This window comes from Clinocottus analis, unplaced genomic scaffold, assembly GCF_023055335.1.
Source record: "Clinocottus analis isolate CAN_PGR_092001 unplaced genomic scaffold, fCliAna1.0.p SCAF_8, whole genome shotgun sequence".
Taxonomy (NCBI): Eukaryota; Metazoa; Chordata; class Actinopteri; order Perciformes; family Cottidae; genus Clinocottus; species Clinocottus analis.
Window position 1 is genome coordinate 9,312,690 of NW_027176240.1, and position 27,597 is coordinate 9,340,286.

The 27,597-nt window shown below is 39.8% G+C and overlaps 2 protein-coding genes across 4 annotated transcripts in view; one reads left to right on the forward strand and one right to left on the reverse strand.

The window, feature by feature from the left end:
- Positions 1 to 87: 87 nt before the first annotated feature.
- Positions 88 to 8,149, reverse strand: anxa11a (annexin A11a). 2 transcript variants are annotated; one of them, XM_068568355.1, is made up of 15 exons: positions 7,963 to 8,149; positions 6,061 to 6,393; positions 5,539 to 5,618; positions 4,584 to 4,925; positions 4,388 to 4,475; positions 4,002 to 4,096; positions 3,569 to 3,682; positions 3,216 to 3,306; positions 3,030 to 3,109; positions 2,872 to 2,928; positions 2,649 to 2,742; positions 2,414 to 2,509; positions 1,173 to 1,231; positions 941 to 1,063; positions 88 to 722 (listed from the first exon to the last, which is right to left on the reverse strand). In XM_068568355.1, exons 2-15 carry the CDS (start codon positions 6,389 to 6,391, stop codon positions 663 to 665), a joined length of 1,710 nt encoding a protein of 569 aa, XP_068424456.1. In that variant the 5' UTR covers positions 6,392 to 6,393; positions 7,963 to 8,149; the 3' UTR covers positions 88 to 662. The 2 variants fall into 2 exon arrangements, with proteins under 2 accessions (XP_068424456.1, XP_068424457.1); XM_068568356.1 differs by having other exon boundaries at positions 4,584 to 4,778; positions 7,963 to 8,146.
- Positions 8,150 to 10,011: 1,862 nt separating this feature from the next.
- Positions 10,012 to 27,597, forward strand: part of zcchc24 (zinc finger, CCHC domain containing 24) — a 31,503-nt gene continuing 13,917 nt past the window's right edge. For both annotated transcript variants that reach the window (XM_068568359.1, XM_068568358.1), the window contains exons 1-2: positions 10,012 to 10,501; positions 13,748 to 13,948. In XM_068568359.1, coding sequence (XP_068424460.1) covers positions 10,262 to 10,501; positions 13,748 to 13,948 — 441 coding nt within the window. In that variant the 5' untranslated portion in view covers positions 10,012 to 10,261. The remainder of the gene's footprint in view (positions 10,502 to 13,747; positions 13,949 to 27,597) is intronic.

Here is a 27,597-nt window from a genome sequence, read left to right on the forward strand (position 1 = left end):
ATCCTAATAAGGCTTGTTCATTTATGGTATTTTTCAAATAATTTAAACGTCTGTACTTCATGTGATGAACCTCAAAGACTTCCAGCGTTGGCGCTCAATATTTATTTTCAGAGACTCACAAAGATACAATCACCAACAATTTAAGAAATGTGATGCTTGAGCTTTACATGCTATAACAGGAACTAAGAGTAAAAACACAAATAAAAGCATCTGATGTAAACGATGATGAATAAAAAAAGAGGGTAAACTAAATATAGAATAGATTATGCAATTGCAAACATAAACAAACAACTTTGGTTTTGAGCTGTTATGTATTCTCTCATACTTTGCTGAACATTACAAAATTAGCTGATAAACGCGACAGATCATTAGATATCTGAAAATATTGCAAAATTGATATAAAACATCTTAAAAAAACTCTTCAAATCTATTTTCAAATCTATTGTATGATTATGTATATTAAACCCAAATATCCAGCAAAGATATCACCTGTGAAAAAATATACCACTTTTTGCACATACTGTATTTAGAAAAGAAACAAAACATAGCAATATATACTAGATTCATTGCATTGTGGGTGATGGCATGCAGGTTTGCAGTTTATGTATAGTGCATATAGATAAAACAGGGAACAGATATTTATAGTAGTCCCTGTTTCCTTCTCAGTCACTGCCCCCACAGAACTTCAGTAGGAGTTTCTTGTAGTCTCCGGATGTGTCTCCCTGTCAATAAAACAAATGTGTCAGCATATACATACACATACATACATACATACATACATACATACATACATACATACATACATACATACATACACACATACACACATACACACATACATACATACAAGAAAAATACTAAAGAAATATGAAATTAATACGAGAAAAAATATGTACAAGAAACAAAGAATAGAAGAAAAATACTATATGATGATACTTACAGAAATGTGCGTGTACAGCGACTTGCCGTAGTTTTTAACATACTCCTGGCGAATGTCCAGCATGTCGACCTCAGAGCGGGAGACCATGATCCGGATCAGGGTTGTGTCTTTAGTCCCAGCTCCCTGAATTTATGCACATACACACAATGAATGAATGATTAGTTAAATATTATGGTACACTTATTTGGTTATATATAGAAAATTACTGTCCACATATGACTGGGTTTCTCACCTTCATGGACTTGTAAAGTCTCTCAGCAAAATAGGCATTTGTGTTCTTAATGCACTTCACTGGAAAAGAAAATACTAATTTATTCTTTTTCATACCAAACAAGATCACTTAATTATTATTAAGTGCAGTGTAAACACCATACTAATATCCATCACTGCAAAGTAAGGATGAAGAAGACAGCAATACTTTACGAAAGTGCTATCTGAAAAGTGAACTATGAAAAATCAAGCTTTGCGTATACAAAGAAAATATTATAGAACTCCGACAAGCCAATATAAAGCAGCATTAATCAATATTTTCACATTTAATGAAATTACTGTATCGACTCTGAAGGGGGTGTCACGCATTAGGACTTGCCTACAGAGGATTATCTGAGGCGCTGCCTGTGTTTTTAAGCCAACACATTTACCGTCTGTTTGAGACTATGTTATACAACACAACACTCCCCCTGCCAGCAGCAGCTGTATTAAGCAAACAAGCTCTGCTGTGCAGAGAATAGTAACCAGAAAACCTTAACAACTAGGTGATGTATTAAGTTGAGCATCTAAAAGAGAGCAGGTTTTTGTCTGTACCAATTTCCGAGAAAAAAAAATCTAGGCTAGAAGGAGGATTATTATTAGATTTAAATTAATCAGGTGGCAGGAAACATGGCCGCCATAGAGGAATGTCTCTCTGTGTCTGCTAAATGTTAGACATAACATCTTTGTGATATGAAGTAAGGGCTGCACTTGTTTCTTTCCTTGTTATTTTCCACTAGTGGCTACATATTGATTATTGCAGCTTTATTTCAACTTACATTTAGAAAAAAAAGTAAATATGAAATCAAGAACAGAAGAGTGAAATGAAACAACTTAAAAATCAACGGCAAACATAAAACACTGCACCACACAATGAAATCGTATAAAATGGGTTTGCAAAACCCTTGAAAAGGATTAAAATGAACCACATGTAAAAACTGGTTACTGTACCATAACCCTGAAAGATTTTGGGGAAAAAAGAGGGAGGAAAAAAGAGATTATGCAACAGCGCCCCTTCCTCCAGTTCTTTTTACAAAATGCACAAAGATAGCTGTCATACAAAGTGTAGCACAAGGAGCACTGAAAATGTTAATGATTGAATGTAATGTGAAATACGTGTTGCGACAGCTTGTACCCTCGTCATTAACTTATTATGTGGAGCTGATTCTGACTCATATTACATGGGTGTGACCTGTGTATATGTGTGTGCGTGTGCGTTCTTACCCACTGCCAACATGCCACTCTCAAGGTCTCCGGACATCTCCCTGTTGAGGCTCTTCTCAATATCCCTGCCACACATCTGCTGGTACTGAAGAAACACTACACACAAACACACCATCAGTAACACAGATAACACAGCTCTAAAGTTACATTTGATTCTCAATTATCCTTAAATCTATGTTAGATATCAAACCTTATGTTAGTTTATGCTTGTGAACAACGTCTCCAAAGAGAATACCTGCTCTGAGATGGGGTTTGCTCCGAGAACACAAGATGGCATTAAACTTGGACTCGTCTGTTCCAAGCTTGTTTTCTCCAGCAGCATAGAGGGCCTATAAGGAGAACCGCAATGCGCATAAGTTGGCATGTTTTTGCAATCAATACATCTAGTAATGAACAATATAACAACAACCAAGTTGCGGACAAAACCTCAAACATTTATCATCAATAAGTGATCTTACCTGAGCATCTTGTTTAGCCAAAGAGATGTCCACATTTGGCCGCTCGTCACGATTACCCTGCAAAATACAGGACAGCATATTTCTAATTAATTGAAAGTAGTTGCCAAGAGATGAGTATACAAGTATACAGGCAATTAATTTGTATCATGTATATCGACCTGTGCGAGAGAGATCAGGAGCCTGCGGAAGTGACCTGAAGTATCCCCACTGATGGCATCCTCCAGGGACTTCTTGTACTCTGAAATAGCAAATGAGCTTATCCATGAATGTAAGAAAACATGTGTAATCTAGGTTTAAGAAGCTGTGTGATGAATAAGATCTCAACAGTGCCTGAGGCATCTCACCTTGTTTGTAAATACGGTTTATCTCCTTGATTTCAGCATTGGAGCGAGAAGCCAAGATCTCTATGAGACACGCTTCATCGGTTCCAGCTCCCTATTAAGAAGACAGAACAATGATAAACTAACAACCTCCTGCTCTGGTCCAATAGCAGTCCAACATTCGTCCCATTTATTTCTGTTCAGTAAATACTATTATTTCCGACATGTTATAATAATGCAACATGTATACATCCTTTTTCATCTCGTAACAACAAAAAGAACATATTTTTACAACATAAACCACATAATAACCTGGATTCTATGTTGACAGAAAGATGGTGCTGAGAAAATGATCGCTTTTGTTCCCGAGCGTTTACCTTTATGGCATTGTGGAGCTCAGAGGCATCAAACTCAGTTGGGGTCTTCAACGTGGCCATGACGAGCTTTCTGAAGTCTCCAGACAATTCTGAGTGTAGGTCCTTAACCAGATCCTGAAAATGGAAACAAACTTGGCATAACGCAAAACCTTCATAAACTGCTGGTGCAAAAAACGTACTGCAAGAAGCTGTGAGGCATAGCTTTATGCGCTCTGTGGACATCCAACAGCCTCAACATTTTACTGGCAGCACTAGCAGGTGTTGTGTGCTTGTCACCATTACACACTGCAAGTATAATGCACACCGAGCCACGCGAGAAATGGTATTTGAGTAGTAAATATGATTTTTTAATAAGTAAATACTCTCCTAATGTAAAATTGCCTTCCATTTCACATAAACAACATGTAAACTCAGCTAAAGGAAGGAACGTTACCTTCCCGTAGGCTGTTTTGTAGGCTCGGAGCAAAGGCACACGCTGCCTATTGGAGCGACTACCCAGTAGATCAATGATGGCCTGCTCGTCAGTTCCTGCACAGAAAAGCCCACAATGTCATATCATGAGATAATAGATGAAGAAACATGTCAAAATGTATTTTTGAAACAGTTCTTACGTACCAATGTATTCTTAAAATGACAATATCTTTCCAAATACAAAAGCTATGACCTAAAGACATTTAAGGCTGACCTTGACTAAAGAAGGTCTTTGACAGGCAGCCAAAAATATATATAAAGTTGACACACAGCTTCCAAAATGGATAACATCCGGTGAATCATGTGTATCTGGAGGATATATTGAAAATCTCTGCCAATAGCACTCACCAAAGCCCTTCATGGCCTTCCTCAGGACCTCCGCATCTTTGAGTTGGTCAGCTCCAGGAAAGTCCTTGATTGTTCCCCTGAATCCTCTCTGAGGTCACAATACAGCAATTTCCACAGTGTCGTATGAACTAAGATGTAAGACCGCTCGACATTACATTTTACATTTATAAAAGTGTGTTTTTTCAGCGTTTCTTACATTGACAGCTGGAGCCATGGGCATGGTTCCTCCTCCACCTCCTCCGTAGGCTGGCATGGATGGATTTGGGGAAGGGGCCTTAGGGTAACCTGGCATAGGTGCTGGGGCTCCTCCATAACCAGGCATTGGCTGCCCAGGCTGCCCAGGGTAGGCCATCCCGGGGCCTTGAGGGTGTTGTTGCATGTTTCCTCCTGGCTGTGGGTACAGGCCATATGACTGTTGGTTAGGAAAGGGGGCACCGTACGCACCAGGCTGAGTAGCAGGTGGGTAGCCCCCAGAGGCTTGGGCGAACATGGACGGGTTTTGAGTAAAACCACCCATGCCTGCAGGGATCTGGTTGGCCTGCGATTTGGAAAGATTGGTGTCCCATAATATGTTCATTTGAAGAGTATATCATGCAAAGCATAGGTAGCTGGTCACACCTTTTTTGGATTAGCTTTAGATCTATGCGTCATATTTGTGGAATGAATCAATGTTTTACAAATTTCAAGACAAATGCCTCTCATCTTGGATCTAACTTCAGATGAGAAACCAAAGTCAATTTTCCTGATTTTTTTAACTTCTTTCTGTGACACAACGCACAATCATCCAAATAACGTGTGGCCATACTCTATAATAGGATGGAAATTTATATAACAGATAAAGACAAAACAACATTGACAAGACAATGACTCAGAAAAGTAAAAGGGATTAAGACAAAGTTGCATTCGAGTGATAGGTTTAAGAAGCATGAATAAGAATGAAGTATAGGATCTGTTTTTTCTCATGCAAAAGATCTAGAAACAGTAGCAGATGTTTTGAAAAGTCTTACCGTAATGTAAAAAGATGTGATATTCCATGAACAGCTGTGTAATTAATTCTAACTGGAATACTCAACGCAATAATCTGATGATGTTGTAATTTTTACATATTTAGAATTTTTGGGGTGCAGGTTATTTTTTAAGGCTAAACTTACCATGCCAGCATATCCAGGGTTGGATAAGTTGCCAAGCCCAATGGCTGGGTATCCACCAGCAGGGCCACCTCCCCAACTGCCTGCAGCAGAAAACAAAGACAAGACTGTTCAGGAAAGCCGACATGCATGTTAAACCTAAATGCCTAAAAATAATTTAGACAGGAATGACCCATCTTACTGGAACTTCCTTTTTGTCACTCTCCAACTAGTTAACGGGGAGGTGAAAGAGAGCTGCACAGAGAGTGGGAATACTATGTGAAAGATAGAATATATGGGTTGTGCGTCTCTTAGCAACGGCAGATGTTTACTTTGTTTCTGAGGGGAAAAATGTACTCTAGTCTAATGGACGCTGTTGCCGACAAACACATAACTGACTCACCCTTTCTAAGATAGGTACCAGAATACTTTTACTTCAATTTACCTTTTCTTATAGTACTTTTAATTCATCTAATGGGATGATTGGAGTGTGTTGCTCTTTTTGTGCTCGATGAGAAAGTGTGACAGTGTGGTATGGTGGCTCACCTTGTGGTGGTGCTGGTGGGTAGCCTCCTGCCTGTGGAGGATAGCCACCAGCCTGAGGAGGATAGCCTCCAGCCTGAGGAGGATAGCCACCCGCCTGAGGAGGATAGCCACCAGCTTGTGGAGGATAGCCACCAGCTTGTGGAGGATAGCCACCCGCTTGAGGAGGGTAGCCACCCGCTTGAGGAGGGTAGGCACCAGCTTGAGGAGGGTAGGCACCAGCCTGAGGAGGATAGCCACTTGGCTGTTGGGGGTAGCCTCCAGCTTGTGGAGGGTAGGCCCCAGCCTGAGGTGGGTAGGCACCAGGCAGTTGTGGGTATCCCGGGTAGCTCATGGCTTTAAGCATAAAACAGAATGGTCATTCAAAGGCCTGCCATACATGACCAATTACTGTAATACAAATTTAAGAATCATCCCGGGCAGCCAACTAGACAAAAACAATATTTTATCTGTTGGTGAAGCAAAATTAGAAGAATGTACACTGTAAATGACACCATTACATATTGAAGGCATAGCAAAGAAAGTTAAAAACAAACACAGCTATAAACCTGCTATCAACCTGCTCCCATCCGGCAAGGGTGGAATTATTTCCTGATCAAAACATGAATAATCTGAATTTTCCAGAAATACACTTCTATTGTCGGCTTAAAAAAAAATAAATGTAGATCTGACTTATAAGATGTATATTCTAAAGTCCCTCGACTCAGTCTAATGCTTTGTAGACGGCCCGATACACACTCAGCAGTCTTTGCTTTTGAATGTAGCAATGTAAGTGTTACTCTTTATTCCTGGAAAGTTGGAGCACAGCCATTTTTAGGTGAGTGGTGAGGAAACTTTCTTTTTGGTCAAACTTTGTATGAAAAGCCTGTGTTACAATGTAACTTATTGTTCCATAGGAAGTCTGACTTCAGTGAAACAGTCTACCCTGCTTTGCATTTTATGGACACAGAAAAAGAGATGTTGGCGTGTTTGAATAAGCGTGCAGAGCAGCTAGGCTACTGTATATAACACAGAGGTTAAATCCAAACCAATGTACAACACAGTAGCCCTGACACTTAGCTCACAGTCAGACCTACATCTGGCTGATGCTGACTCAGTGGGCCATTGTGAAACACTTCACCAACCGTTAAACACATTGGGTAAGAAAACATGTTTTCCTAAGCTATTTGCTTAAGGAGCTGGGGTGCAAGTAAAGACATTTATTATTTCAGGTATAAAGGTTTTCCCCAACAACAAAAAAATAAAGTCACCAAGGTGAGGTAATTACAACCTCTCAAGGTGTCGTCACAGGACGGTGACAGACACAATCAGATATGTATGTGCATGACTGTTTCGTCTTCATACTGTTCCATATTGTTGTGACGATGTCTGTTCACACTTAAAAAAAAACAACTTAATCTTAGTTAGTACATAGCACTGATTATCATCTAAATAAGCAATGTTAGTCAATGGAAAACAGACATAAACAAGCTATTTTATAACACGAACAAACTGTTTCGTTTACTACTTCTTAGGACGCTGCCTCAGGCCTGTAACGTTACAAATCTCAATGAGAAAACAAGCAAAGATTTCCCTCCACTCCAATTACAGAACATGGATAGATATCCTGAGCAACTTCAACTATGACAAGCTTCGTTCACTCGCGAGCCAATAAAATAATAATAATGATAAAACTCCGACCGAGACGGCCACCTTGTAGCCTTCCAGCTCGAGCTAAAGGCTCTGCTGCTGGGAGTTGTGCCTTGACGTTGACTTCGTCGACAACAGCAGCGGCTCGTTAAACCACGAAACGACTCCATAAATAGTCTCCACTTCTCCGTACATGTTACTCAAAACGTAAGATAACGCAAGATTCGTAATTGTAACGCGGCCATGTTCGAGTCGTTCCGCGGTGTTAGCACTTACTTTATAGTCTGCTTTCAGTCTCTTCCTGGAGGAACTATTTCTTTAACCAGTCGCCGTTTTGACTGTACTTAAGTAGAATGGGTGGGACTCATACTTTCCATTTAAGGCACCCACCCATCTGCGCTACAGCGATGACAGGCTGCCGTCCTCTCACCACGTGACAACAACAAATATGTGTCCGCCACTAGACGTGTACATCTGGACATGAACGTTAATGGCACGACGGAAAATGTGTCACACCGGCGTCACCTGTCACAATAGGTTTATTATTTTACAGGTATGTTGCGACCTGAATATGGAACAGAGTTAAACCACCTACCAAGTGTGTGTTTTCTGACGCACATATGTGTTTATATATATATATACTAATGAGTATATTATATAACTATATTTAAAGCTTATGTCGTAATATTATGCTAAAAGTTACATAGACATGACTACAATGAGGTCTGTAAATAAAATAAACAAGTAATAATAAAAAATAATATGTATGTAGCATTTGTCTTTCCAAGTTTAGAGAGTGCTTAAAAGAAGAAAAAAAATTGCAGATAAAAAACAAATAAAGGGATTATAACACATTAGGAGATGGCATACAGTTAAAAAGACTAAACGTTACAATATGATTCCTTATTCTTATTAATTGTCATATAATACTTTATATATATATATATATATATATATATATATATATATATATATATATATATATATATATATATACATACATACATACATATATATACATATATATATATATATATATATATATATATATATATATATATATATATATATATATATATATATATATATATATATATATATAGTGTTTTACTAGAGTAAAGCTGTGTGAGTATGACTGGTTGTTGATTATATTTGTGGTTGTTAAGTGATGATAAACAAGGACGTAATATATTTAGTTACCTCACGTCACTGATCCTACCTTTGCAAGAAGAAAGTTACACGTGTTACACAACTGTACTGTGTGCGTGGATACGTGTGTGCGCAAGCGCGCGTGTGTGTGTGCGTGTGTGGTGTGTGTGTGCGTGTGTGTGTGTGTGTGTGTGTGGGCGCGTGTGTGTGTGTGTGTGTGTGTGTGTGTGTGTGTGTGTGTGTGTGTGTGTGTGTGTGACATTTGCCACAAGAGGGAGCCCTTTCAAAGGTTTTCTCCCTTCTTGAATAGGCTTGCCTGAAGTTGAGGTGCTGATTTTACTGATTGATTCACTATTCTGATTCATCAGTCTTTTCTGATCCCCGCATATTCACCGATGATCCAGTGTTACTGGTGTTGCACTCGTGAAGCAATTTGAAATTGAATGAGTTACGAGTAAAACTCTCTTGACTTTAATGTTAGGATATTACTACATTAACTAAAGTTAACAAGGACACTTCAAATATTAGTTAGGTGTAACTACTCACCTCTGGCCCTGAATAAACAAACACCACTTTCACCATTTTCTTTCTTACGCGACATTTATAGACAAACAAATGCTATTTGAATAGCACATTTCGACAAGGTGATTAAAAAATGATTCATATAAAACCATTGAAAGCATCGAAACATAATGCAGAAGAAAACAAGATTTAAAAACAATTAAGTGCATTCAATAAAACATTAAAAACAGTCAAGAAGAAAAAATAAAATGCAGTAGTGAAATGCAGAAATATATCCTTGAATCTGGTTCAATTAAAGGAAACCAGAAAAGTCTTGAATCTGAATTTAAAGGACCTGAGGGTCTCAGCAGACCTGCATCTTTCAGAGATCTTGTTCCAGATATGTAAATACATGTTGCAAGTAATACATGTTATCATCAGACTCAGAGATAGTCTGTTAAATTGTGTAATGTTATTAATTGATGTAGCAGAGTATTTAGAAACCTCGGAGCTGTTGGGCTGAGGAGCTACAATCAGCACAGTAACCATTTGTCTCGTCCAGTGAGCTTGTAATGAATATTCATGAGTACCGGGCGCCGATTGGCCTGCGTCCTCGGTGACGCAGAGCCGTCTTCATTACATATTCAAGGAGCCTCTCTCTGCCCCGCTGCAATAAAGGCAGATAGCGGACCATGGGGAGCAGGGGGAAACTTTCTATACTGACATGTTAGGGCAATGACTTTTGAGTAACATCTAACTGGGACGAGGCTCCCGGCGTGAGGAGGACAGGGCCCTTTCCTTGAAGAAAAAAGGAGCACTTGCCATCTGCCGGGGAAACGGGAACGAAAAGCAAGACGGCAAAAGAGTTCAGACCAGTCCAAGAAACAGCGGTGGAAAAATCCAGTTTGGCCATTTGAGTTGAAAGATGAGCATGTTGTCTGCCATAGACACGAGTGCCTCCGTGTACCAGCCTGCGCAACTTCTCAACTGGGTCTATCTCTCCTTGCAAGACCCCCACCAGACCAGCGCGTTTGACGCATTCAGACCCGAACCCAACTCGTCCCACCCGGATCTCAGTTTCAGCAAGACTCCCGCAGCGGCGGACTTGAGCTCGTCCCTGAACACCAACTATCTCAACAACTTCTTTCAGCTGCAGCGGAATGAGGTGAAAGATGGCATGCAGCATATATATATATATATATATATATATATATATATATATATATATATATATATATATATATATATATATATATATATATATATATATATATATATATATATGAAAGTGTTGAATTTACTCGGCTATTGTAAGAATCCGAGTTTGGTTGGTTGATCAGAGGATTGTTGCACGTCTGTGCAGCAAATGTTTTAGCATATACAGCATGGGCTATTCTGGTGGGATTTACATAACCGCCATGATATTTATAATATGGCCAACGAATTCAATTAGCTTGATTAAATCAACATTTCAGGGTATTAACCAGAGTTGAAAAAAACACTTTATAAGTTATAAGTCAAGTGTGGGCTAAATGATATAACACAGGAAGTAGCGAGATAGCCTGCTGTAAATATATCACTGTAAACAGAGGAATAGTGTATGGGTGTACGTATAGTGACACTGTCTTACTGTAAGGCAGTGTCACTGTAAACTCACTTACCTTAGTAGCTCTATATACTCTAACTGCAGGAATACATTTGGGGAAAATGTAAATGCAAGCTTATCAAAGACTAGATAGATAAATATCACAACAATGTTTCTATGACATTGCCTTTTTTACAGACTAATGTTGTTTAATAATCTAGGGTAAATTAGTTATGCTTTAAATGAAATGTGTTTAATCAGACTTGCCTAATCAGAGAGGAAGAGAGACGCAGATGAAAATATCTTCCCCTGCACGCCTCTGTCTGGAAAGAGCAGGCCACTGCAGCTTCCTGCTGAGCTCTGCTGCCTCTGGCTTCTTCAAATAGACCAGGTCGCGCAAACAAAATCAATCCCTGTTTAAATATTGTCTATTTTTGTAGCTGAGTGTAATATTAGGGACAAACATGCTAATAATGTGTGCAGGGGTGGGGGAGGGGAGAAGGGGGGGGGGGGGCAAACCTGACACTGCAGACGATGCTCTGCAAAAAGGAGCCCACTACCACATTGATAGATACATGGACACAGAACAATAATCACATACTGTGGTCTAAATAGTCGTGTAAAGACGATACGCCTCTAGGTGTGTTGATTACACTGCAGTTGAGTTTCTTAGATCTATGTTACTATGATGCTCTGTGTTGGAAACTCTAGTTAACTGAAGTGGTGGATGGATGGTGTATCTACCATCTAGAGACAGTGTCCATTATTATGGTGGTAACCATAGAGGCCCTTTGAAGTCCTTTAACATGAAACAGTCCTCTGAAAAATGGGTGTGCACATTATACATTACACGCAATTGTGTAATGGCATTCAATCCGCATGAGTATAAGTGTTTCAAACTGAGGGAACACATATAGTCTGGAAACAGTTTAAAGGATGGGGGGGCATTTTGCAACTTAGGATGCTGTCGAAGCCAAGTAAAACAAACCGCTGTAGAGATTTGATGATGAGATGAGTAATGCAAAATGTGGTTGTTTTTGCAGTGAAAGATCTGAAAACGACTTAAAGTAAAATAGTGATGAAAGTATTCATTTGTTTTTGATTCGAGACTTTTGAGTATTCTTACCACAGTCTCATTTCTTTTGAAAGTATTTTAGATTAATCCAACCTAAAAGTAATTTTCTATGAAATTCCTACCTCAGATCAGTCCCTTTTTAGAGTCTCCACCAAACACCACAGTGCTGGTTTTAAACATGTAGGTGTATGATTAACCCCTGCAGTAGGACACCTCATCCTGGGATCTGTGAAAATAGACACGGATCTGCTACAGTTGTCCACCCCACTTGGACGAGCAGTGACTGCTAATGATACCAGATTAGTTCTCATTGTGTTGGCCAACGCATACATACACATCTATCGCCACACACATAAACACATAACCTCCTGCTGAGTCTCTCACTCACTCACTCACTCACTCGCTCGCTCACTCACTCACTCACTCACTCACACGGACACACAAAATAAACAAACTCTCTCCCTACCATTAGCAGATGTGTGTGAAATCAGTTTCCTTTGGGCTGACAGTCGGACGTTTCAGGCCAAACCCAAGAAATGGGAGAAGAACACAGACTGAGAAGAATTCCTGTTTTATATTTGTTAAAATAATTTTACAACCTGCATTCAGATCTCAGTTTAACAAATACACAAACATGAGAGGTGATATAGAACAATAATACACCGAGCTGAAACACATGTCCAATGAAAAATTGAGAACATACTGAGTTGTAATACTTGATTTATGACGACTACATATAATAAATGAACATGAGTTTTTAAAGCTGGAGCTGTTTAGCGAGACAATCTCACAGCCCGCAGATAACGATTTGGCTTTCAGCCCTGGCCATGTTGCCAAGTCTAAGGTTTCTGTGCTTTGCAACTTTGAATGTCAAGAGCAACATATTTCCCAGACATAAACCTGTGCCCCAAAAAGAGACATGACCGTTAGTGGAGGAGGATAAGTTTATCTGAGGCTTTCATAAGCAATCACTGATGTTTTAACATTTGGGCGGTGTCTCAATTATTTGTCATAAGTGTAGTAAAACTATTAAATGTCAGGGCAGATGACGAGTTAGCAGCTTGTCAACAGGGGGTTAATTTAAATTCACATTATTTCACCCAGAGGATTCTAGATTGTATTGAACAGAGGAAGACACAAATGAGAAGGGAGGTGAGGGACTGCAGCCGATGCTTTTCTTGTTTTTAATATTCAGAGGGCATCTTCTTCTGGACCCTGTGGCATGCAACGCTGCGCTCTGTGGCTCTGAGCAGATTACAAACACTGACCACGGCTAGTTTACCGCCAACAGTGCATGGTGACATTGCTGATATTCCACAGGCTGGTGAGGGAACATGCCTCCCATCTTGTTTACAATGAGTCATCCTCTGTAAAGTCCTGTCTTTCTCTGTGGACATGCTCAGTACTTTTCCAGCTCACGAGCACAGCTGGGCCTCTCGCCAGATGTTCTGAATTTAATGAGAGAAATGATCATGGAGGGATTTTTTTTCTTATTATTTTTTTGGTTGCAACAGAAAATAGGACAGAGAGCTCTCGAAGATAACTGGTGATTAATATTTTTAACGCTCCAAAATCAGAAATGCAATATTTAATGTTGATACTATTTTGTATATGTAATAATATTCTCCAGCAACATGCTTTATCAATGGGAATTGAGTGTGAAGGTCTTCAAAAATGTTCTTTAACTTATGTACAAGTCATCTGAATATTTCCAATTTAACTTAAAAAAAAATATTTTTCTTGCTTTTTAGGCCTTAAACAACAATGTGTATAAGAATGTGTCACCCTATGGCTCCCTGAACAACATCGTGGATGGACTCAACTCCTTGACGGACCATTTCTCAGACCTTTCCCTTTCTTCAGAGACAAGAAAACCAAACAAAAGACCCCCTCCCAACTACTTGTGCCACCTGTGCTTCAACAAGGGCCATTACATCAAAGACTGCCCTCAGGTGAGACTCATAACACACAAATGTCACACAATCTAAGTCTTGAGATGACACAAATAGCTGATATTACCATAACTGTGTGACTTTAGACTTCCACAACGTCTTTTCATTTACAAGCCAATGATGGCACTAAAAGCTGTGCTTGCTCCAGCCAATCTCTCTCTCTCTCTCTCTCTCTCTCTCTCTCTCTCTCTCTCTCTCTCTCTCTCTCTCTCTCTCTCTCTCTCTCTCTCTCTCCCTCTCTCCCTCTCTCTCTCTTCGTCTTTGGCTCCGGTCTGACCTACTTGTTAAACAGGCTGGCCTCTGTCTTCTGTAGTCATGTGTGTGTGTGTTTATGTGTGCCAGTGTGCATCTTAACTGCCACAGCATTACACTACAAGAAACCATCCGTTATAACTATAATGACTTAACGTGTTGGACTAGTTTGAAGGTCAAAGGTGAGACTGTCTGTCATTTCATTGAATCATCAAGTTAACCTGTTTTTCCAGAATCACACAAACTTTAATAAATACAGAAAATGTCCCTCCTGACAATGTAACTAACGTTAAAGTAATCCACAAAAATCATTTCCATTACTTTGCCTGACAGCTTTCTACTGATTCTGTCTGTTCCGATGCAGGTTTTGGTTTTGAATGATCCTGGACAATTTACTTTAAATAAGGTCGGAGTATGAATGCCTATTTTAAGAATAAGGTCCTGGTTGGGAGCCTGACTAACTACTACAGGTTGATGCAGGTGTGCAATTAAGAATGAACAACGTGTTTGTATTAGTTTTGTGTTCAAGCAAGGGGACTATAGCTTATAGTAAAGTGATGGAGAGTTTGCAGGAGTTGTTGAGGAAGAAATGGACTATGAAATTCTTTTGGTGGATCTGTCATTGTGGAGTTATACAGTGCCTCGTAAAAGGCAAACGCAGCCTGGAAGTGATCTGTTTCATAGGAAGAACACAATGTCACTTTCCCTCGGAATTGAGGGATCTTTGTTGGACTCACGGTGCCGTTATAATCTCCCCTCTCTCTCTGTTTCTTTTTTTGTTTCTCTTCTATTTCTTCTCTCCCTTTTCCTGGGTGAGGTGCAATAGTCCAAGCCCAGCCCTGAGTTTCTTTTGCATGGAATGGTAATGAGGAGCAGATGTGAGATTAAAATGATTTGACTTGCTTTATGACATATGATGGCGGGTCTCGGAAGGTCTGTAAATGACCTGTGCACTGATGAAATATCTCCTGGACAGCGTCAAGCTGCAATGTGAGGGAATTAGATCATCTATTGACAACTCCAAAGGGAATTTTGGGTCGTAGTATATCATGCAACATGCTACTTTGTTTTTTCTTCATGTAATGCCGTAGTTGTCGACGTGAGCATCGATGAAATGATACTCAACATGGGATCAGGTGTGCACGATGTAATACATCATCTTGTGTGTTTATCGCCTTTTCTTAAACCCGCTGTGTCCATTTAAACAGATCTTCTTTACTCTCCTATTGTAAAAAAAAAAACGTTAAAATGTTGCTGTATTGAACAAAATACCCTCTTCACAGTAAAGGCTGTGAAATCAATCATGCTGTAGATGTAAGCATTCAGGGGTGGACCTCAAAATCACACTCGGCCGTCTTCTGGTTTATATTTCAGCTGTTCGTTAAACTGCCAACAGTAACTCAAAAAGCAGAAAAGTCTCCAAAAGGCCTCTGCACCTACACAGTTCAACACCATCTCAGTTATTTAGGTCTCTCCTGGGCTTTTTTCATTCCATAAATTTACCATCCATTTGTGCTGCATTGCTGACACTTTTGCCCAGTCACCTGTCATTACGTGGCTCTTCTTACTTCATCAGCTGTGGACCCAAATAACACACACATGTTTTGCAATTGAAACATTGTTTTTAATGGCAAGAGTTTTTAAATAACCCATTAGCCAAGACTTGAGTCATTTTCCGAAAAATATTTTATTGTCCTACTCTGTTTAACAAGGTGCACTAAGCACTTGTGTGCTCATTGAGTTTCTGGTATATACCTGCACTGGAATGCAATGAGGATGAATGTGCCCCGACTAACAGTGTGTACTGTGTTCAGAGGTGCTTTGCCAATGAAAACAGAGGCTCTGGCTTCACAGAGCGCTGCTATGTCCTCCAGGTCCAGCATGGAGAATCACATTCTGTCTCTTCTTCACTTCATCACAACTGTGTTATGAATTTATCTGTGTAGTCACTTTTTAAAATGCAAAACGGATTAATATCACATTTATTGACATGTACATTTATGTTAACATAAAGCTGGTGATTTTCTGTATTTTCTGTCAACAAATCCCATGAAAAGACAACAACAATGAATTAATACTTACAAACTCTGTCTTTGTATTCCTCTGTACAAACCCTTTGGACTACTATACACCTGCTTTGCCTTTTTTCTTAATCTTGTTCAGCCACTCTCCATCATGAACCACTTCATACTAAGCTGTTGTCAATTTAGGCTTGGACAAATATATATATATATATATATATATATATATATATATATATATATATATATATATATATATATATATATATATATATATATATATATATATATTTGATGAGGTTCAAACGTGTTGCTCTTATAATTACTGTTAACAGGACCGAATCCTGTTATTTTTTACAATATACATTTGAGTTTAGATTTCATTATCTAAATATATGCTTTAAAACCACCGTATCTCTGCCAAGGTTGACTTTTTTGTGCAGCTGAAGGAGAGTCAAGAATTTTGTCAATGGTGGATCCATTACCGTAATCACTGCGGTTAATGGTTTCCCCAGCCCCTCCACTACTTGGCTCTGAGAGAATAAGAGACATGCAATTAAATAGTTGAGGTTATCAAAGTGTTTATGCATTACTTACAATTTAAGACCTTTTTAGTGATAACATGTTAATATTGGACTCACACAGAGGAAACCTGTGGCTGTGCTGAGAGAATAATGTTTCAGGGAACTCTTGGTAGATGAGTGAAAGCCACAGGCCTGGCAGCAGCTGCCCAATGCTCCCTGTCATGGGGAGAGAGAGGTGTTATGTAAACTGGCTTTTATTCGGAAAATGAGGTCGCTCCCCCAGTTATGAGCAGAATGCCCCTCACTGCCACGCTTTGGCCCCCGTCCAAGATGTCTTCCACTTGCACTCATGATTTGGTTCTGTTCGCTGGACTAATCCTCTCGACAGTTGGCCCCACCTCTGATTTGAGAGATCAAAATGATTGACTGACATTGTCTTGCTATGTCTCCCTGTAGAAAGATTAACTCATGGAAAATGTCTTCGCTGGAATGCAGTTTTGTAGGTATGTTGGGGGTGGCTGTTGCTGCTGCCGCTGGTGTGTGTGCTGCTGTGTGTGTTATGTGTCTCTGACAGTTACTACTGTATGCCCAAATCCTGATTGCAATGCATTCCCCTGGTTCAGTCCCTCAGAAACTCAGGAAACTATTATTCCTGGATGTTTTTTCATTCTTCTGAGAAATTTCAGCTATTTCAAAACTGGTAGAATACTTATTAAGTATAAAAAGCTTAAAAGCCAAACATAACAAAACATGACATTTATCACAACTTCTGCTTTTGTCCTTTAGCATATTTCTGTCAGAGGTATTTCTCTTTTTCCGTTTCTAAAAGTGAAACAATCAACGTTTACGTTAAACAATAATAAATAGATACACTTATTAATGTTGTTAATCAGGAAAATCCCAGTCGTGATTTAAATTCCAACGTTGTCCTGATTGTATCAAAGTCATATAGGATATCCAATCCACTTCAAGCCAGTGAGAAACATTTTTAACTGTTTCAAACTTTGGCAGAACATTTTCATGGAGGAGCTTTTTAGGAAACATGCTTAATTGCTGTCTTGCCATGAGTCAGATGAGAAGATGTATTCTTTTATTTGACTTTTTTGTAAAGATCAAACATGAAATGTTGAGTAGTGAGCTTCATAGGACAGAGCCATGCCACCAGCCCTTTGCCCTTGTTTCCATTCTTTGTGCTAAGCTAAGCTAACCAGCTGCTGCCTGTGAACTCATATTGAACTATGACTATCACTGGTACCAATCTCATTTAACTCTCAGCAAGAAAGCTACCGACCATTTTTCTCAAAGTGTTGAGCTTTTTTATTAAAAGGCCACTGTAGCAATAAACCTGTTTAAAGCCGCAGTCTCTGCATGTCTTTCCTTTTTTAGATTGCATTGATACGGATGAGAAAGACCACGACAATGAACAGATTTGTCTTGTGACAAATCAAATGTATCATACATTACGCCAATGACTATACTTAAACATGGAATGTGCTGTTTATATCCATTTGTGCAGAAGAGCAGGACCAAATGCATCAAATGTACTGTGTACAGAAACACATAGAGCTCATTGATCCACATACAGAGCATAATAATGTGCCTTTTGTTCAATGGGGTTTGACAAATGTGTATGCACACACACACACACACACACGCACACAGACACAGATATCAGTGTCAGACTTCACTCTTCATTTGACCTCTCCTCTACTTATCCATGTAGTTATATATCTGACATGATGCAATGTTTACAGGAAGTTGACGTGGACAAAAATCTGTCCATGATATGTGCTGATATGTAACTGAATCATTCAAGTTACTGTCTTCTCCGTATTGCATAAGGATGGAGTTCAAAAGAAACTCCCTTTGATAAGTACAAGTGCTGACATGTCCTCTCATCACAGTCCCTGTCAACGAGTCCTCGTCTTGAAAGCATCTGATCTGTATCTGTGACCATATGCCAATAACTAATGGGCCTCACACCTCATGTGGCGGTAATTTCAGCAGCAGTCTGTCCTTTGTGACAAATGGTCACCATAATCTCCCATAACAGTGTCAACATAAAGACCTGAGGCCAGCAGTGAAGTGAGGGCCTCTTCACACCAGAGGCAAATCCCACTTTGAGTAATGTGTGACTGTACAAAATGTGTGTTTTTTCTTTGGTTGTGGTGATAAACCTAATGACTCGTCATTACTGCGACACACTTTGTCTCTAACAAACACCGGTGGTTTTTGTTTGGCTAAATCTTCCATTGTTTGCCTTTGACAGAGCAGGGATCTTTTTCCAAATTGCTTAGAAGTAATGTTGAGATAATTGTGCAACCACTTTGTTTTAATGTTTCAGTTTGTTGTTGAACTCGGGGATGGGGGTAAAGTAAAGCAGTAATGTGTCAAATACATTGCTAGTTTAAATTTAACAATGTTACATCTTTATACAGCGCTATCTGTGTGCTGCACTCTTGGAATAAACAAATAAATTAGGGGAGCAAATGGTTACTTCCCTGCTTCCTACCTCCTTTCCGGCGCCCTTGCTCGGACCACCTACCTTCGAACATGGCCTTTATTTTGATCGCAACCACACATCTGTAAATCAGGATTGAATCTTGTGTAATCGTGATACTATCACTTTGTCAAAATCTGTCCACATACATATAAACAGCTGTCAAAGTACACAAAAGTCTCTGTGCGTTAGTTCCTGCAACAGTAGGTGTCTCCAGGAGCACATTTGACCATTACGACACACAGACTCACTATGGGAGAACAATACTAGCCGCACGCTGGCACGGCTGGTAATTCAAGTTCTAATTGAATCAGGTTGAGGTCTGGAGATGAGTGTCAAATCAATTATGAGCAGGACTTTTTTCGGTTGTAGGATAAATTGTTTGGGGCACAAATAGACTCATAAAACTTCAGAGGAAAAAAAATTGAACATAAACTAGTTCCTTGAAAGGAAAATGCTTACTTGCTTCACCTAGGTACATTTTTCCCCAGCTGGCTCTGATATTTCTGCCTTTCTCTCTCTCTGCAGTCAATTTGGTTCCTAACCTGCAGCTTCCTGTAAAAATCTAATTGTTTGGTCATAATTTAAAGTGCCCTTTAATATTCTTATGTGCACTTTCTATTCCATATTCAGAACAACTCTGGCTCAGCCTCTGGCAAAACATTTGTCAAATCTTGTATTGGAAACATGCTGTTAAATTGTCTAGCGCTCGCTTGCGCTGTTTGATAGTTAGCACAGTGCTGATTATTCAATAGTTCAACAGATTATGTGGGCTTAACGTAGACGGAGATGTTAGCTGTCCCCTGGAGGCTAATGTTCCTGGGAGGAGAAAAAACATAGCATCTACATCTGTCCTTTAGCTTTTCTAATCTCTATTTAACAAACCTCCGGCCTTTACTGAAAGATATCTTTAGGGGAATCATGTATTTACATTTTCCTCTGCCTCCACCAGCTGCTTTCTGTCTTGTCTTTGTTCCATTCTCTCTCACTGTATGCATCCCGCACTTTGTTAACCCTGTCAATAAACCATCTTTCAACACCGCAGTCACACTTTAACATTTGTCATGAGAGAATGTTTCACATTTTACCCCCGTGATCTCTGTGCCCATGGGGCCAATTCTGACATGGCTGCAGTTATTTGCTGCCGCAGGCGGGGAGTTTGGATGTGTCAGTGTCTTGACATGCAGCTCTGTCAGACACAGTGAAGGTATATTTCAAAAGCTTCAGATGGGCACAAGACCTGAGAGCCAGCAAGCGAGCAAAAGGGGAGAGGGCACTTCCCCTGAAAGGAAATCAAAGTTAAAAGAATGATAAAAGTGCGGTTTCCTGCCAGCTGGTTTGTGTTCCGTACAGAAATCCCATTCTTCCTTTGAGTTTTTGCTGAGGCAACAATCGTACCATTTCCTGTTTTGGTAACCGTGACACCTATAACCCCATCTCTGTGAGGCGGTGCACTGTAACATTTAGTATAGTCAGTTGAATTTAGCTCTTGGATTAAATGTTGAAATGAGAATGGAAGCTCCCAACTCACCAGCAGAGAGTTGTATAAGGAAACAATGTATTGACTTAAAGCTGTCAGCTTTTGCTAAATCAAAAGATGCAATGAAGCTTCTTTCTAGCTTCAGACTCCGGATGTAGTGGTTTAAATTATGCCTAATTTGGAGCTGCTGATAACATACTTTGTTATAAGAATCTTTCTTCCTGTGGCGCTGCTCAGCCAGCAGTGAAAGGATGGAGTTAATAAAAGGAAATAAACAATAATGTGTTTGGGGCAGTTGCTCCTCACATTGCATTATGTAAGCTTTTCTCTGCAGCATGAGAGAAACCAGGTCACTGTTCATTTTTGAAGCTGTCTCCTTATGTGCTTCCTCTATTATTTTCTTTATGTCAAGTACCTTGCCACAAACTCCTTTCATTAAGAATGTAACATTTTTAATGTCAGTCCATTAAAACATCATGGCTGTTAGAAAAATCCACTCAACTTTATTAATTCCTTGTACAGTAACAACACTTGTGCTGGCGTTCTTGACACAACTACAGTGTCATGGGGGTCAGCAGCCATACACTGAGGCCTCAGGAACTAGAACAGGATGGTTCCCTCTTCACTGAGGGAGGACGGAGGGATCAGAGGGTCAGAGATCAGATTTTCACGACAGCATGATGTCCTGTTAGGGTTTTGTTAACTCATACTAAATGTTAATGTTCCCCCTGTGTATGCCATATAGGTCCATAATGTATAGTGTACAATATTCAGTACATCACTCCTCAAATTTTGATGGTTCAAACCTTTCAAATGTGCGATTTTGCTGCATTTCCTGGTGTTACACGGTACGTTGTATGTCTTTGTGTTTTGAGCAAAATAAGACATTTGAAGATGTCACTATTGGCATTTGGAAAGCGATGGGCACTGTTCACTGTTTCATGATGTTTTATAGACATAAATCATTATTCAATAAATTGAGAAAATAATCTGCAGATAATAAGGGTTATGTTCAGCCATAGATGCAGTAATTTGGGTTCAGGTTAAATTTAGATTTCTCTTGGCGTTGTAATAACTTAAATACTAAAGCACTGACTGCCAAACCTTTTTTACAGCTGACAAACACAGCTAATTGGAATGGGAACTACCAGATTAAGCTTCTGTACTTACAGACACTTTACATGAAGTGTTTACATTATCCTCCACACATCACAACAGTTACCATTTTCTCCACTTAAACTTGAATTAGCAAGACATCAGGCTCCTATCTACGGGTTGATTGCTATGTGGTCAAACTAATCCCTCCTCATAGCAGAGATTCTTAAGTGATGTGAGACAGACTGACGGAGAGGACGGACAACCGGACGGACAGACAGAGACACTGTGAAGCTGCGAGTGCTGGCCCACAGGACTGGATTTGGTGTCAAGAGATCAGGGACTGACACTGCCGGCTTTGTGTCGCGCTTGAATGGGCACCTTCGGGAGAGACTGCGGTTCTGAATGGGCACCATTGGGGAAAGCCCAAGTGGTGGGAATGGAGGCTGGTCATTAAGGCAGTCATTGTACGTCTGTAATATCTGCTAGACAGAGAGGTCAGGAAGGCAGGCCTGTATTGTTCCCCCAGCAGGGCCCTCACTGCATTACAGGGGTGCGTCAGACTCAAGTATGTTTGGACAGAGCCTTGGATCTTACGGAGGTAAAAAAAGAATTAAAACAACAAACCATACAGGCGGCCCTATATAGTCTGCTTGTCTATATGTCAACATATATAGACTATAGGGGCCCCTTCTGTGGTTTTAAAGTAACTTTGTTTTCTCTCGCTCTCTCTTTCTGCTTAAGTATCTTAAAGTCCTTCTCTGCCAGGCAACCCAGGAGCTCCATCGCTCTCAGGAATCAGGACCTTCAATTAAATCACAGTCGTAGTCAATATGTGAAGTCAAAGGGGTGTGTGTACTTAGTAGAAGTGAGCAACAAGTCAGCCACAGTATATCGTAGTGTTGGTGGAGACATCTTTGCTAGTTGTTGCTAGTGCTAATTCATAAGGTGTGTAGATAGTAGAAATATGTTTATCAAGGAAATAACTATCCTATTTTTAACATTTGACCACGTTTAATACGGTCATGATGTGATTTATTTAACTCAAGTTTAATCTTAGGTCTCATGCAGGGCTTCTGTAACTTTCAAGTGAAAATAGATTTTGGTGACTGCCCCTTTACTTACTGTAAAAAAAAAACAACAACCTGCATTTAAATTAAAAAAAGGTTTAGAAACTGTTTCAGTTCCTCCTCTGTCTGTACGCAGTGCCCTGTAGTGTGTCGGGAAATTTCTGACAGAGACGAGGGCTGGGGGGAGGTGAGCCATGGGAATGTTTTTACAGGGTGACCCCTGATCTTCCTTCCAGTCGCAGCAAAGGCTCTGACGGCCCTGCGTCTGTCTCTGACAGTGAGTAGGGACTGCCCTGTTAACAGATAAGGCTTATCAGGGATGCTGGAGACATCTTGTATCAGACAGCCTTTCTCTTTCGTAGTGTCGTAGCAAATAGACAGCCATTCTCATTGTGAAAAACCGATGTGACCACTACCTATTTTTGAGGAGTTATACAGAGAAAGAGTCTTCCGAGCAAGAGCACCGAGAAACCATGTAGGGCCATATGTCCAATATAGCATTGACACCAAGTGACACTGAGATTAGCAACACACGTGTGCAGTATATCTGGCAGAGGGACTTTACAGAAATATACAGACACACACACTCACAAACACAACCACTACAGGCTCACACATGCAAACATATCAACAGCAGTATGAACTTCCTGTGACAGATGACAAGATGTTGTGTGCACCTCTGTTTGCCCCGGTCCACCAGCAAACCTGCTCTTGTCATTCACTGAACTGGTAACCTAATGCTGCTATGCAGCTGCACAACCTGGCTTAGTGGGGCCGTGGCTAAGTCCAAGGCTCGGAGAGGGCAGGGGGGAAATTTACACCAACGGCCCCACTTAGCATTACCTCGTATAGCGCCCTGTAAAAATGTTGAGTGTAGGAGTATGGTAAACTTATCCTGTATTTGTACAAAAAGGGGCAGCCTTCATGTGAAGCCATTGGTGGATGCAAGCTTCTGGGTTCAACCAGGGCAGATTCCAAGGCCTAGTTGGCCCGTAATTTGATTTTCTATGAATGAATAATAAGAGAGGGAGAATGACTTCTGTCTAAGACATCAGCTTTAAAACAAGATATTGTTTTTGGTATGAAGTAAAACACCCACATGCTTGACTCTCAGAGATCCATCAGTCATTCAAGAACATGACAGTGAGATCCGTGGACGATTAAGGAAGCAGGGTTGTGGAAATCTAGGAATCTGGGAATAGGGTTTTGGCACAGAGCACGCTGGCATGGTGATATGCCTCTGCAGCTGTCTTGGACACGAATGACGTGGGTCTGTTACTGAGGAGAACATTTGACCTACACACACACACACACACACATACACACACATATACACATGTGTGCACACATGGCATGTCTATATTGCCTGCATGCATTGTATTGGAAGCCCGTCAAAAGAGCTGCAGAGTAAGATGAGGATTTAGAATAATACTGGTCTGTTGGGGCACCAGGGAAATTTCATAGTAATCAATATATATTGAGAGGAGTTTCCCTGAAAATAAATATCCTCTCATTATTTTCTTGGGCAGAATCAAACAACAGCCCATAATACAAGACCTCCACCTACAGTTTATGAAAACAACCACAAATTGCAGGTCACCAAATTAAATTTGTACCCAATAACATCATTAAAGACGACTTAGCTGAGATTTGTTTTAATCTAAATCAACAGATCTGCATATTGTGTCAACTTTGCCAATTCCTTTTCATATATATAATAATATAATAATTGAAAGCTGCATTTTTTTCCACTAGTAGAATTTTTTATGATCCTTTTACTAAGCCACTGACAGAACATATATTGTCCAAAGTCACAAACAAATAGAAGTTAGTGAGTAGTAAAAAAAAAGAAGAAGAAAAAAAAGAATCTTATCAAAATGATGAAAAGTGCTCATCTGGGTGTGTTTTCTTTGTTTAGTTGTTTTGTGGAAAGTGACATCTCGTGTGTTACTTCCTTAATTATTTTTTTTTATTACTACAAAAGTGTAGCAATCCTACCTGCATTTATTAAAGAATTAAAACAATAACAATGTTATGATCCAGCATGCTGTTCTTGTAATACGATTTTACATTTTCTCAGTTGGCAATTGATAACATTTTAAAGTACTAAATAACTTTTTTTGATATTTCCTGGCACAGCCGCTCCACTTATCATGACTGACAGCTGTGGGATGTTTTATCTTTGTTACAGCTGTCTTGATTTACCTTTTCCCTGTGTGATATCTCAGCATGTCAAAGAACAGACTAAACATAAGTGAAATGCTCGGTACTGTTACAGCACTTCACTAAAAATGTTAAAAACCTCGGATCTTATTCTGGTTTAGAATCATTACAGAAAGCATTTTTGTGTGTCTCTTCCAGTAGTAACACACACATACTGTCCATAGACTCTCACACACAGTGCACTTACTCTGTCAAGCAGAGACCATTTCCTAGAATGAACTATTTTGGCGCCCCCACAGAGCTAGAAATGGACTTGTGGTTATTCTTTAAAACAGTTGTGAGAGTGGTTGTCCTCTTGACATCCTTCTCTCTGTGTCACAGTGAGATAACAAACTCATTTATAATGACTCGTGATCTCGGTGGTTAAAACCAGAAACTCACAGGGGAAAAACTTTTAATCTCAAGTGTCGCTGCGGCACTTAAAACTATTTAGCTTCGGGTCATTTCAAATGTATTAATGTCCATCTTGAATTGACTGCACGTCCTTGTGGGTGTGTGATCCCTTCAGGAAGTGTTGCCTGTTGAGATTGAAGTTTTTAAATAGCTGTGGATTTGATTAGATACTGCAGTTGTTAGAGTTCCTCACAACATAACACTTCACTTCACCCGGTTTCTGCTGCTTCCCTCACATGTTAGATCTGCAGGACACATGCAGAAAATACACAAATGCCTCACAGACATTTTTAGTCTTGGACACAACTGGGATGTGCTATTGTGAGTAAACCGCTTTTTATAGTGTAATGAAATGTCAAGCACATACGAATAGCTAAAATAAAGATCTTTGTGAATACGAAACCTTTTTAAGAATAGCTTCCTGACCCACATGGGTGCTGGTTCAAACCAGGGCTAGTTGACTATTGATGGGAAGTCTGATGAGCTTACAGACCATTTGTTGACTAACAGTAGAATGCATTATATGTATTTGTCAGCGGGGGTGTTTTATCAATGCATAAAACATTTCCACATCATTGAAAGTGAACGTGTGAATTGAAGTGTCAGATTTATGTGTGTGTGCATATTAAGCTCCCAGTCAGAGGGATGTGTTACAAATAGCTTCTTGAAAGTAGCACTGTTGTGCCAGCTCTCCACTTGTCACCACACACCACACAAATAGCTTTAAATCTATTAAAGTACCACTTTTTCTCTAACTGCAGCTCAGTGATATTAAAATTAATGGACGTGAAAGACAGATTATATGATTCATTCCATTTCACATTTTAGAAATATGCTATGTTTATTAAATGTAAAATGGAATGAATCATAGTGTAAGATTGGCATTATGTGCGAATATCTGGCTATTTTTAAGATAGTGTGGTTTAAATGATGATTTCTATATTACACTGTGTGAGGAAAATGTTCATATGTGTCAATAAATGCCTGGATTTGTGCGATTGGTGGCACAAATTTTAGCGTGTGCATAAACCCAAAGTATGTTTTTTTGTGGTTCAAGATTTTGTAATGCCGGGGTTTATATTTAGAGACAACTGTGCAAGATAATAATGCTTATCTCAGCAGTTGTATATGTGGCGCTGTGAAGCAACCGAAGGAATACGAGCCACAGGGATCTCCACCACTATGGCGAACATAAGTCACTACTGTTTTAAAGTAGTTAACCAAATATGGAGCCCCGTAGCCACACATGCACATTTTTGTTGACTTGGAATATTGTACGCCTGATTATTTACTCAGGAAAGGAAAAATGCTATATAGTGCAGGAGCAAAGTGAAAACCACATCTCTGGTGAAAACATTCATGTCCTTAAAGGCTGATAATAAGCTTTATTTTCTGCTGTAACAGGTTGCAGACACAACAGCAAAACCCAGCTTTCCTCTGTGGTGTATGTTTACAAGCGTCGTAGTTTGCTTAAGTGCGAGGTTCAGTGTTTAAAAGCTCCATGAACCACATTTTTGAGGTTTTAGCTGTACTGAAAAAGGCCAAACCACATGATTGATAGATATATGGTTACTGAAACACTATTATGAAAAGTTCAGGAAATATTTCCTTGTCGTGTCTCAGAGAAGGATCAGGCATGATTGATGCTTTGATCTTTCTTGATGTTTCACAGAGGAGAACCAGTTCTGGTTTAAACCACAGCCAGGTTCCCGACTCGGACCGCTAAGGCTAAAACGCTAACTGAAACCACATTAAAGCAATTAGAAGTCTTATCAGAAATGCTACGGTTAATGAGCAAACCAAACAAAAACTCCAAAAGGCTCAAAGCTAATATTGTGGAGTGAACTCCATCCACTCTATCGGTAAATCTTTCTGGACTGCAGCTAAACCAAATAAAGATGAAGACACAAGAGTAGACACAGATATGTGCACGGACACACTTGTGTGTGTGTGTGTGTGTGTGCGTTCACACGCATGGAGAAATGCAATACATAAAGGTTCTGGGCTGGTTTGGTGTGCTTGTGTTGCTTTCTGAGTGATGCCCTGGGGGATGCAGAGAGGCAGAGCGGGGCCTGAGCTCCTCCGCTGCTC